General features: G+C 35.9%; 2 protein-coding genes across 4 annotated transcripts in view; one reads left to right on the top strand and one right to left on the bottom strand.

Annotated features, from left to right (window-relative positions):
- LOC119558262 (chaoptin) overlaps positions 1–13,841 on the top strand; it is a 412,604-nt gene that overhangs the window by 132,575 nt on the left and 266,188 nt on the right. The window lies entirely within an intron of this gene.
- LOC119558267 overlaps positions 1,136–13,841 on the bottom strand; it is a 95,228-nt gene continuing 82,522 nt past the window's right edge. Inside the window, exon 5 of the mRNA XM_037871618.1 lies at positions 1,136–1,205. Within this exon, the coding sequence (XP_037727546.1) occupies positions 1,183–1,205 (23 nt within the window). The 3' untranslated portion in view covers positions 1,136–1,182. The remainder of the gene's footprint in view (positions 1,206–13,841) is intronic.

The following is a 13,841-nucleotide window of genomic DNA, read 5'->3' as shown; positions in this document are numbered from 1 at the left end:
GCAACTAATTTGTCTTCCCCCGGCTTGAAAATTCCCTCTGAAATCCTCTCCAGAGCTGAAGGTTGGCTTTTGTTTACAGCTGATTGTATTTGGCCTTTGTTTTCGGTCATTGCAAAAGTTGTCACATCGTCGGGCGGCGGTATAATGAATTGAAAGTTAAGCCAACTCCAAAATCTGGAACCCCGTCCGCCGCATCTAATGTAGCTGAAAATTTTTATGACCCCAAACTTGTAAACTCTTTTATCGACTATCGATGTGGTTCTCTTTTAATTTTGAAACTTAATTTTACATCCGATTGATAAAACCAATCTTCTGGATAACTATGAAATACAAATCATACATTTTTTAATTTTTTTAGGGACTTTGATTTTTATACCCGTTACTTATAAAGTAGATTCGCCGTACAGTATGTAAGAGGTAGAAGGAAGCGTTTCCGACCCCATAAAGATTATATATTCTTGATCAGGACTACTACTCGAGCTAGCCCTGTCCGTTTGTCTGTGCGTCCGTATGAACGCTGGGATCTCGGAAACTACAAAAGATAGAAAGTTGGGATTAGGCATGCAGATTCTAGAGATTATTACTGTGGCTCTTACAGTTAACGGTCCTCACCCCCAAAACTAGCAAAAAAAAATGTCCTCGACGGACCGCGAGTTTTTAAGAATTTACATGAAAAAATAAAGGCGCGGTCTGCAATGGTTCTCTTGTAATCGAATTTCAAAGTTACGTGTTTTGCTATAAAAATAAAGTAGCATTTTCTATTATTTTGAGTGTTTTGATATAAAAAACATAAGGGCTTTGTATCCCTTGTCAAAATGATAAGCATTCTAAATAATGTGACAAAAATGTGTAATTGTTTTTGTAGCACGCCAGGCCCCACAGCCGCGAGTTAAATACCCTCGATGGACCGCGATTCCTTAAGAATTCGCGTGACCATCGATGACCAACTTTTCAAAGCGAGTCTGAAGATATCGCGGTTGTTGACTTAGCCAACATAGACAGGAACCAACATAGTAGTCCATGATCTATGAAAAAGTCGTGATTGCAGACAAATTTAATCTAAATCTGTAAAGCATTAAATAGTACACAATCTAGTTTGTATGTTATTTTTTTTATTTAACCATTAACATTTTTCCGCACCTCCATATCATATCGGGAATCACAGAATTGGACTAAGTACTTTCAACGTCTGCTTCGGCTGGATCCTAAATAAATAAATATTTATGAGAATATATTTGATGTATGTTTAAATAAAGAAAACTAAAAATTCGTGAACGTGAAATTATGTGAAATTAATAAAAATCGTCCAAAACAAATTAGGCATAAAATTTTGAAAAAAATTCGCCGCGAAATGTATTAGTCTCGTCAATACCTATCGATTGATCCAAAAAAAAGTTTGCCCACTCTAACGCAGCCTTGTCTTTAAGGATGGTGAGAGTCCAATGTGGGAATGCCGGCGCCGATACCAAGAAGCTACCCGTAGCAAACTGAAGAAAATAAGAAGGCAATGCGATTTTAGGGTTTGCATTGTTTTCATTTATTTATTAAGTTTAAAAACACTACGCTATTTTAGGAAAGTGCATACTGCAACACATTTATTGCAAAGGCGCACTAATCTTATGTTGAGATATGCAAGTTTATTGCCTGGGAGCTTAAAAGGTCAACCTTTACTTTTCTGGAGGAAGAACTCGGTTGGGCATCCCAAACTGTTGCCATCTACTCAAACTTCCTACGTGAAATTTACATATATAGATTGGGCTAAAAAAAATAACAAATGCATTATCGCAGGCAATGGAGCATCCGTTGAAGTTGATGAAACTACGATTGGTAGGAGAAAATATAACTGTGGACTAGTCTAAGAGGGCCAATGGGTGTTTGGAGGTATCGACCGTGAGTCCGGACAATTAATTGCTTGGATGACAAAGGGTTTCATCACATGACGGTTAACCACTCCCTTAATTTTGTCGATCCTGTGTCTAAGGCCAATACCAAAAAAATCGAGCGTTTGTGGCGGGATCTGAAAGCTACTATTCCGCATTATGGGAGCAAAGGGACCGGTAATGTATGCGCGATCAGAGCTGTAAGTCTTTATGTTTTTCCATTAGTTTACGACTAACTCTCGTATGGCGAAACACGTGAAAACGAAAAGATACTAACGCGTTTTAAAAAATCCGCAAAAAAAACATTTCAACTCGAAATGCAACTCACTTTTTGTTATTTTTCTAGTCCTTTCCGTTCTAACTTTAAGAAAATTTTAAAATTATTTGGTTTTTGAGAACAAATTGAATTTGATTTAAGAACCACGTGCTAAATGTATGACATTTCGTTCTTGTTTTAAGAACAATTTTGATTAACTCAGATTTTAAGATCCAACTTAACTTGACTCAAGCACAATGAAAACATTTTGAGCTTAAACAAGGAAGAACGCTATTGTCGAGTACCTCGACTATGAACTACCCGTTATGCAGCAGAAGGGACCAAAGGGAAATGGAGATATGCAAGCAGCAAAGTGAGATTGAAATGCGCCACCTACCGGCGGTAGACAGATTTAAGCGTTTTGGGCTTTAGAGTGGGAGTGGCAAATTTTATTTGTATGAATCGATAGCTATTGACGAGACCAATACGTTTTAGTTAAATTTTTTATCTAGCAGAAAAATTGTGGGCGCCACAGGCTTGGGCGGCTTGTGGGCGTTAGAGTGGGCGTGGCATAGCCTAGCTCTTATAGTTTCCGAGATCTCAGCGTTCATCCGGACGGACGGACAAACGGACATGGCTAGATCGACTCGGCTAGTGATCCTGATCAAGAATATATATATTTTATGGGGTCGGAAGCGCTTACTTCTGCCTGTTATATACTTTCCGACGAATCTAGTGTACCCTTTTACTCTACGAGTCACGGGTATAAAAATGTCGTTCTAGTTCTAAAAACATTTTCAACTCAGATGAGAGCGTTAGAATTCTCTCTGCTTGGGTGTATTTTTCGTGGTAAGTTCTTCAAAGTTATGACAGCCAAACAATCGTAGCAGTGGATGTGTGCGCATAAAATCAGATATCAAAAATTGTTTACAAATAATTTAATAGCCCCGGCGCACGCACGTCACGCAGTCGAATGCCCGGCAAAAACAGGGCTCGCACACACACTCGTTCGCTTGCAGGACAATCCATAAATCGGCTTTGTTGACCGGTCCAGGACAATGCATTGGTATTGGGTACGAGAGATTTGTTGGGCTGCCTCCCCTTTTACCGTTTTACCCCTAACCATTTAGCTTATGCCACTGACTGCGGTCGAAACGACAAAGGACCCTCTCCCATGTCATAAATAAAATGTTAGTCCGAAAACAGCGTAAGCATGGACAGTGGGGGTTTCCTTGCTGGTCGGATGCGACTACACGGCATTAGGCCGAATTAATGCGCGCTAGGACTTAAGTCGCAAATTTATTTCTATTCAACATACGAGACAACACGACGAGCCGCAAAACCAGCTTCAGCCTTCTGCCCCTTCAAATGCACTCGAAAAAATGGCAGGCAGGAAAGGCAGGAAAATATAAAGTAAGGTATGATGAAAAAAATGGAACCGCGAATTCTTTAGAGAAGGAAAGAGTTTCCTGTTCTGACTAAAGGAGCAAGAGTTCCTCTTTTAACGAATTCGCACGTCATCCTCGTTTTAAAAAAGTCTAGCCAATATTCAGAAGGCTACCAATTATTGATCAAGGATTTATTGTTCTAATTACAGTAAAATGTGTTTTTTATGATAATCTAATAAAACACTTCAATGCCAATGAGATATGGTTTTAGTAGCATTACTTTTTTTCAATGCCAATAAAAAGTGTTTTCATTGGCTTACTATTTTTGTTTATAATAAAAAAAGTAATGCATTACAAAAATAGTTAGCTAATTACAACTGTAGTTCAGAAGCAGGGGCTCGAATAAAAATATTTAATGCTAAAAGAAAGAATTTTTCCGTAGAGCACTATTGCAAAATGTATTTTTAACTATATTTAAAAAACACGAAAATACACTTTCGTTTGGAATTGTTCAAAGTCAAACATTAAATGTTTTAAAAAGGCTAACATTTGCAAGGCTAAATGCGGTTGGGAAAACATAAATTAGGTGCGCTGCTGATACTATCTGATTGATTATTTCACTCCACTCTGTAGAGTGGGTCATTAACTCGACTACTTCAAAACAGCGTTTACACTGCAATATCTCCATAACTCGAGTCTAAAGATGGGTACGGCTCAAAAAATAAATTTGTTTTGTGTTCGTGTCAGGCTAGCCGTTCGGAAAAAGAAAACATTCTTACTCGAGTGCTACATCAGATTCTTTTGTAATGAATCGCTGAGCATAGCCAATAATATACTAAGTATACCAAAAAATACCAAAGAAACACCAAAGACCCTACAAAGACTTTAGGTTTGCTTACCTCCATCTGCCTATGTAAAAACCTCATTGTACCACACCCAAATGTATACAGATTTTAAATTGTACAATCGTTTTTTTCGTATTCTGTGATATCCAAAGAAATTCCAAAGACGCCAAATCATCTTAACAAGTAAAAAACACCATACGCACTGATGTTTCTTTCATATGGGATCCTCCAACGACTCTTTCTCATCTCTTAATTAAAGCCCTGCACTTCTTATCTTACTCCTTGCAGTGTGACCGGATTTTTGAGAGTTAACCCAAAACGCAAGTTTTACGGACTGAATCAAAAAACAAAACAATTGTAGAAAATTATTAAAAATGAGTTATTAATACATATGACTATAAAATGATGTTAAACAAGGAAGAACGCTATAGTCGAGTACCTCGACTATCAGATACCCGTTACTCAGCTAAAGGGACCAAAGGAAAATGGAGATATGCAAGCAGCAAAGCGAGATTGAAATGCGCCACCTACCGGCGGTAGACAGATTTAAGCGTTGTGGGCGTTAGAGTGGGCGTGGCAAAGTTTTTTTTTGGATTAATCGATAGGTATTGACAAGACCAATACATTTCAGTTAAAATTTTTGATCTAGCGTGAAAATTGTGGGCGCCACAGGTTTGGGCGGTTTGTAGGCGTTCTAGTGGGCGTGGCATATTCGCGTGACAAAATTGCGCTGCGCTTAAGCCTAAGGAATCTAAATCTGAAATCCCATTTCTCAATCTTTGATATTTTCCAAGATATCCGCGTTCATATTTACGATTTTTTGAAGTTTGTGGGCGGTTTGTGGGCGTTCAAGTGGGCGTGGCAAACTTTTTTTTGAGTCAATCGATAGGTATTGATGAGAACAAGACATTTCAGTTAAAATTTTTATTCTAGCATGAAAACTGTAGGAGCCACAGTCTTGGGCGGTTTGTGGGCGTTAGAGTGGGCGTGGCACTCTGCTGAAACAAACTTGCGCTGCGTAAGAAGCTCAGGAATCTGCACGCCTAATCTCAATAGCCTAGCTCTTATAGTTTCCGAGATCTCAGCGTTCATCCGGACGGACAGACAGACGGACAGACGGACAGACGGACATGGCTAGATCGACTCGGCTAGTGATCCTGATCAAGAATATATATACTTTATGGGGTCGGAAACGCTTCCTTCTGCCTGTTACATACTTTCCGACGAATCTAGTATACCCTTTTACTCTACGAGTAACGGGTATAAAAACACAAGAAGTATACATATTATTATTAATAATATTTTTGTCTGAACTCCCAATATATGGTATTTTTTGCCATCAAAAATATACATATATTTGCAAAATTTTTGTGGTTCAGAACTATTTTAACTAAACTTCGCTCTTTTCGTCGATGTGACTAAAAAACCATGAAATAGAAAATGGAACTGTTGCCTTGGTCGCTATTGCAGAAGCCTGTCTGTCTAATTATAACCATCTTTCGCGACAATAGTGCTACCGATTTTTGGCCAGCCCCACGGTTTTAGTTTATACTAAATCGGAGTTATACAATTGCTTTAACGTTAAATTTTTGGATGGCGGTATTAAAAAATATGTTATTTCATTAAAATGTTGAACCTAATTAGTATTTAGTGCTTTTTTTCAGTGCTTGCCTGCACGTATGTGTGTGCAACTATGTGTGTTTTGTTGAACATTTCGGCACGACAGTGGAAATCCGGCGATAAATGTTCCAACAAATGTGCGAGTGCCTACCAAACTGGGCGGTGGGTGTGCTCCGGGGTTTGGGGCGGGTGTGGGTGTTGGTGAGGATGGTTCTAAATGCTAGCTGGTACAATTTAGGTGCTCCATGGAACTGTTCATGGCGATGGGCAACGGGAGATGGCAAATGGGCGCTGGGAAATGGAAATCGGACAACGGCCGGGGGTCCTCTCCGCACGCTTTGTGTTAATTTGTGGACAAATTTGTGCGCCACAACGGATGTGAATGTTTCACGGGCAACCGGCAGGGGTCTGGGGAGACGGGGAGTCCATTGCCTTCCTGTGTCCATCTAATCTCATGGATCAGCAATCGATAATGAAGTTGCCGAGAAACACACGAGCCAGTGTCATAAGTTAGATGGAATGGATCCGTAAGATCGAAAAGGGGAGAGTAGAAGGCGGAAAATGAATGGGAATTGAGTAAACATACCGATTTGCTTGCTGCAAATCCAGTTATCAATGGGGTTGTGAGAAATCGGACGAGGGAAAGCGGTAAACATTGCCCGGCCACTGTCTTAATTTATGTTAAGCACAGAGCAACGAAAAGGAACCAAACTGATAACAGGGAAAAACGCGATCTGAAATCTAAAATTGAGTTCTGAGTGTTTTTTGTACCCATTTGTAACCATATCAAGAATGGAAGCTAACTTTAGCAAGCCGAAGTTTTTATACCCTGCTCCTGTGGGAGCATTGCATATACAGAGCTTTCCGACTTTTAGAAAATAGACAAGAGAAAACGCTATAGTCGATGACCTCGACCTTAGGAAACCCGTTACTCAGCTTAAGGGAGTGTGATTGGAATGGAGAATTGCCTAAAGCAACTCTGCTTTTTTCACTAACACACCTAGCCTATAGCTCCACCTATCTTCTTCTTATATAGCTAATTTGCTGCATGCGGTATGCAATCTATATTGAATAGCTAAATATTGATTATTATAACTTTTTAATGGCTGGTCCGATTTCAATAATACAATTCAGCTTTTGGCATGTAGATGGGTATTCATAATAAGAACAAACTCTTATTTATATTTTTACAAAATATTAAAAAATGTTGCCGCTAGACAGGGTTTAGCCTTATGGGCCTTTGTGTGCGTTAGGGTAAGCGTTGCACCCTACTAAATTAAACTAGCGCTGCGCAAAAACCTCAAGAGTCCCAACGTTGTTGCTTTTATAGTTTCCGAGGTCTCAGCGTTCATACAGACGGACAGACTTTTACAATGCTCCCATGGGAACGTTTAGCTTCCTTTCCGTTACATTTATAATTTTTAGTTTGTAGATCAATTTCAATTCCAATTTGAAACTAAAAGTGTGTTTACATCATAATAAATATGATTAAGTGAAGGAGAGCAAAATAAGTTGACAATGAGAATTCAACAAGAACCTTCTACCAAGGACCATAAAAAAAACAAGAAAGGAAGTTTACTTCGGCAATCCGAAGTTTGTATACCCTTGCAGTTATAATTATTAAATTTAAAAATACAAAAAATTATATTCCCAATACACTCAGGGAAAAACACCGTGCTAAAAACAAGTACAGGCAGCCTTGATTTAAGAAAAATTGCATGCTTAACATTTAAGAACGTTTGTGCTCAAAAAAATCTCATATTGAACACTTTTTGGAATTTTAATGTCTGCCAACTCTAATAATTCCCAACTGTTTATTCTGAAAGTACTCATAAATTAGACAGTGTTAATGCCCGTGAGCGGTAAGTCGTAAGTTCACCCAAAAAAAAATCTTCGAGTGTCAATTTGATAAGTGTGGGTTAAAAAGACACTACACCTAGGATCAAATTTTTGGGATCAATTTAATCCTAAGTGAGTATCAAAAGTATACTACATTGTATGAAAAATCTTTTTGATTCTAATTAGTGTCATTTTGACCAAATCCAGGGTCTCGTCGATACCAATAATTGTATTTTTATTTTCGAAATTCGAACTGCGCCTATCGTGCAAGCAAGCGCAGTTATCGATAAATCATTGTGAGCTCGACATTGCGTAAAAGAGACAAATATTTCAGTGCAAGGTGCTAGTGTTTATTGAATCAGGTAAGTACATCCCTAATAATATAATATGTATGTAATGTACTTTGCGGTTACATACATACATATTTACGCAGGAATGTGTATCTATTCGTTACTGCGATCGCTTGCAATTTTTTAATGCCATTTGTTTTTTTTCATTTAAGTTCATTATGGAGGACAACGTTTCTATGCAGAAGCTGATCAAATTTGTTAAGGAAACCAATTTGGACGAAGGATGTCTAACAAAATTAACAGGTTCGTTTGCTGTTACACAATTAATTCAACAATATTTATTAATTATATTTTTGTAATATTATTTATTTTGTTATTTAGAATTAAATAAAATCGATGTATTTACTGGCCCGCCTATCCACGTACACCTGGTCGACGGCAGCACATTTATTAGATTTAAAATATCATAAAATAAACATATTTTATTTACAAAGAAATGCAAAATAAATTATTGGTCTTTTTTTGGGTGTGAAATCAACAATTTATTCGATTCATATTGATACTAAAATCGTATCAAGTTGACCCTAAAAATGGACCTTTTTTACCCCGAATGAGTATCAAATTACTGCGAAATATTGTCAATGTGACCACATATTCTTACTAAAAAATGCCAATGCGTAGTGTCATTTTGACACCAAAAAGTGTCAAATTGATATTTTCGAAAATATCAAAATGACACCCAAATAGTGTCAATTAGATGTGCTTCGTATCAGAGATTTTTTGACACTCAATAATGCCACATTGACACCTAAATAATGGCATATTGATGAACATTTTTTTTTGGGTGTAAACTTAAAATATTAATATTATTTATATATATCTCGTTTATTTCGTTTCAGTTTCCAATACTTATTTCTCTTACTAGCATCAAATAAAAACTCATTTTAATTTCATAATATTTATATATTGATTTAAGAATTATTCGTCCTTAAATCATGCCTGCAACTTTCTTACTTTATTATTAAATCGTTCTTGTTTTTAGTCCAAATATGACTTGATTTAAAAATTATTCATACTTGATTGAAGACCAAAAGGTTCTTAAGTCTAGTATTTTCGGTCTTGAAAATTCGTGCTCGAAAGTAGTATTTTGTTCTCGTGTTCTGTATTTTCCATGCTTGGCGAAGTTTTGACACCGAAAATACCAGGTTCAAGCACGAAATACTTGATTTTTTTCTGAGTGTAGTTAAAGATAATATGTCAAAAAAAACCGAAGCTATAATTTGTTTCATATTATTTTCCCACCAATTTTCCGATCGTTCCTATGGCAGCTATATGATATAAAAGTCCGATTTTGATAAAATTTAATTCGAAATTCAAAACTAATTAAAAAATGTTTTTTCCAATTTAAGGAGGTTATATGTTAAAAAACACCAAGATATAATATTTTAAATTTTTTTTCCCTATTATTCCTATGGTAGCTATAAGATATAGTTGTCCGATCCGGCTGGTTCCGAATTATATACTACCTGCAAAAGAAATATGACTTTTGGGAAAGTTTCAGCCCGATAGCTTTAAAACTGAGAGCCTAGTTTGCGTAGAAACGGACGGACAGACGGACATGGCTAGATCGACTCGTCTAGTCATGCTGATCAAGAATATATATACTTTATGGGTCCAGAAACGTCTCCTTCAATGCGTTGCAAACTTCTGACTGAAATCAATATACCCTCTGCAAGAGTATAAAAATAATATAATATATATATATATCTATATTGTCTTTGCTTCTACTACATAACCGGCAGGAACAGAATAACATAACTACATAACCAGAATAACTCCGATTCCCAGTTAGATTTGTAATATCTTTCTATTATTACATTTTGTTGATTTTCAGAAATATATTTTCTAAAATTCAGGGCTAGCTGCCTGTAAAAGCATGTAGCTGCCTAGAAAGCATATCAAATAAAAATACCTCTTAACGTTGTAACGGGTCGTGACGATCGAATCTTCAACATACAAAACTTCTGCTATACAATTTTATGACGAACAATTCTTGTACATTGGACTAAATGAATAAATGTTCTAAAATGCTTTCATTCTGCGCGCTTCAGCAAAAATTTTAAGCTTCTCGCATACAAAGCCAATTCTATTTCAATGTGCCAAATGAGAAAATTTTTGTGAACTGCCGTCCACAGTGATAGGGCTATCCAAAGCATTATCTTTATGTGCAATTCATGTTGTAGGACACAGTAACGCTGAGGTATTTAAACTTCGTGATTTCTTCAAGTTCAATTCCTTTTACTGTCTAACCTTAGTTTTGTCAAAGTTTATCTGCAGGCTCCATAGAGCTAAAAACTCAAAAATTTCGTACAGTCTAAGGCTCCCATAAGAATGATCGGGCAAATAATAGAACAAAAATTCAATACTTTATAGTTAAATACAAAAGTAAGAAGATATAAAATATAAGTAAGCCCGACAACTAATCTTTGTAAATTCATTCATTAATACATTCTTTAAATTCCACAAAATCTCTTAGTCCCATTGGCAAATTTAACGCGAAACTCCGCTTATACTCTCGCCGATGCTTTTTTTCATCGACTTTAGTTCCTGGACTTACTCTGAAAAACACAAAAAATAACCATGTGGGCTTTCCTTTTTTGAGTCTTTGGTACAGTTAATTTGTAGACTATAATCCAATACAGAGCATTCGCAGCGTGGCCAGTGGCAGCCGCTAATGCAGCAAGAATTATAATTCCGGCATAAAGTCTGCATATTTTCGGGAGCATTTTCGGAATACCTTCGAGGGCACTATGAAAATTCTTGTGATGTGTGATCAAAATAATATCAAAAGAGAACAAGGGAGATCTCTGTAGTAGAGTGCCTTGACTATCAGATACCGGTTACTCAGATAATGGGAGCGTAAGGGATATGGAAATTTGCAAACAGTCTTTTTCCGAGATGGCAGGGCGCACCCTGAGGTGATTACATTAATTGGTCACAACATAAACAGTCCGGCTTAAAGAATCTTGAATGTGTTGAATTTCACCAAAAATGTGGGTCCCAGACAGTATAAAGCAATGTATTTTAGGTTAATCGATAGGTATTGTCGAAACCAATACATTTCAGATCACATTTTTATTCTAGCATCAAAACTGTTCGCCCAACAGTTTTGGGAGGCTTGTGGGCGTTAGAGTGGACGTGGCACATTCGGATAACAAATTTGCACAGAATCAGAAGCTAAGGTATCGAAATATGGAATCTCAATCTTTTAGCTCTTATACTACACCCAAAAAAAATCGTCATCAATATGGCATTATTTAGGTGTCAATGTGATACTATTGAGTGTCAAAAAATCTCTGATACGAAGCACATCTAATTGACACTATTTTGGTGTCATTTTGATATTTTCGAAAATATCAATTTGACACTTTTTGGTGTCAAAAGGACACTACGCATTGGCATTTTTTAGTAAGAATATGTGGTCACATTGACAATATTTCGCAGTAATTTGATACTCATTAGGGGTAAAAAAGGGCCATTTTTAGGGTCAACTTGATACGATTTTAGTATCAATATGAAACGAATAAATTGTTGATTTCACAGCCAAAAAAAGACCAATAACACCAGTTTACAAAAAAAAATTGATGAAATACGCACTTCAGGAAACCTTTGTTTTCCGGTAAGATACATCTCCCTGATTAAGAAAAGGGCATTTAAAATTTTTTCTATGGTACCAATTTTTTTTAAAGTGTAAAAAACGTTTTTCGCACTTTTTTATTTTCTAACTCGAGTTGTGATAAACCGAATTCGGTCATTAAAGACTCATTTTAAAGGTAATGGAATGCCCTTTAACTTTCTTATACACATCGTTGAGGTCCATTCATTAGTTTAGAAGCTACAATTCGTCAAAGTTGAAAAAGTTGGAAAAAATGCAAAAACACTGGCATAAATTGCTTCTTTAAAAATACACGCCTAAAAACCGAAATTAGTTTTATGTTGTTTTCTTAAAGGCTGAACTTTAACGGAGAATATAAGCCATTGATCACGACAATCCGTTGGTAAATCGATTTTTTACAGATTTTTAAACGTATGTACCCAAGTTCAGTGTTCGGGAGCAGCGGCCGTTAAACATTATTTTAAATTTTCAGTGTTGGGGAACGTAAGATTTTGGTGCAAGTAGTTATGCATAACGTCAGTTTCTTTGCTATTAGTGCTGGGCAAGCTAAAAAGGATGCGATTGCAGATACAAGGAAATCATTTTCATATATTTTTAGCAAGGAAATAGCAAGGAAACTGACGTTATGCACTACAACTTGCACCAAATTCTTACGTTCCCCAACACTGAAAATTTAAAATAATGTTTAACGGCCGCTGCTCCCGAACACTGAACTTGGGTACATACGTTTAAAAATCTGTAAAAAATCGATTTACCAACGGATTGTCGTGATCAATGGCTTATATTCTCCGTTAAAGTTCAGCCTTTAAGAAAACAACATAAAACTAATTTCGGTTTTTAGGCGTGTATTTTTAAAGAAGCAATTTATGCCAGTGTTTTTGCATTTTTTCCAACTTTTTCAACTTTGACGAAGTGTAGCTTCTAAACTAATGAATGGAACTCAACGATGTGTATAAGAAAGTTAAAGGGCATTCCATTACCTGTAAATTAAGTCTTTAATGACCGAATTCGGTTTATCACAACTCGAGTTAGAAAATAAAAAAGTGCGAAAAACGTTTTTTACACTTTAAAAAAAATTGGTACCATAGAAAAAATTTTAAATGCCCTTTTCTTAATCAGGGAGATGTATCTTACCGGAAAACAAAGGTTTCCTGAAGTGCGTATTTCATCAATTTTTTTTTGTAAACTGGTGTAATTTATTTATCTTTTTTTTTTAATACAAATTTGGCTTTTTTATTGAAGTTATATGTATATTTTTAATTTTATAAATTTGCTGCCGTCGACCAGGTGTACATACGTGGATAGGCGGTCCATCTGCATAGAAACGTTGTCCTCCATAGTGAACTTAAATGAGAAAAAAATATTGCATTCAAAAATTGCAAGCGATGTCACCGTCAGTGCTTACATGCTTACATATATACAAGGGTGGTCAAAAGTATTTTCACAAAAAAAAAGTTAAATATATTCATAATTTGAACTTACATCTTGTTAACTTTGGCATCAATGGAAAGGTAATTTAAATGCCGTTTGAATGATACAATACATTTCCTAACACATTCAGTACTTATTGAAAAGGACGAATTTGTGTGAAAATGTCCTTTTTGAACTTTTTTCCTCGACTTGAAAACTTAAATTTTTTGATGCAAAAAGTTTCTTCAAACAAAAATAATAGTAACTGCAAAAAGAATTTTTCAAAAATCATTTTGCTTATATTTTTTATGATTTTTTAAAGGTGACACTGTCGGAAAAAATTTATATGAAAAAGAGAAAAATATGCCTAAAATGCATGTTTCTAAGCATTTTCAAAAAATCATAAAAAATATAAGCAAAATGATTTTTGAAAAATTCTTTTTGCAGTTGCTATTATTTTTGTTTGAAGAAACTTTTTGCATCAAAAAATTTAAGTTTTCAAGTCGAGGAAAAAAGTTCAAAAAGGACATTTTCACACAAATTCGTCCTTTTCAATAAGTACTGAATGTGTTAAGAAATGTATTGTATCATTCAAACGGCATTTAAATTACCTTTCCATTGATGCCAAAGTTAACAA

Source organism: Drosophila subpulchrella, chromosome X (assembly GCF_014743375.2).
Source record: "Drosophila subpulchrella strain 33 F10 #4 breed RU33 chromosome X, RU_Dsub_v1.1 Primary Assembly, whole genome shotgun sequence".
In the NCBI taxonomy this organism is placed as follows: Eukaryota; Metazoa; Arthropoda; class Insecta; order Diptera; family Drosophilidae; genus Drosophila; species Drosophila subpulchrella.
The sequence above is the reverse complement of the archived record's forward strand: the minus strand, read 5'-3'. Positions and strand labels throughout refer to the sequence as shown.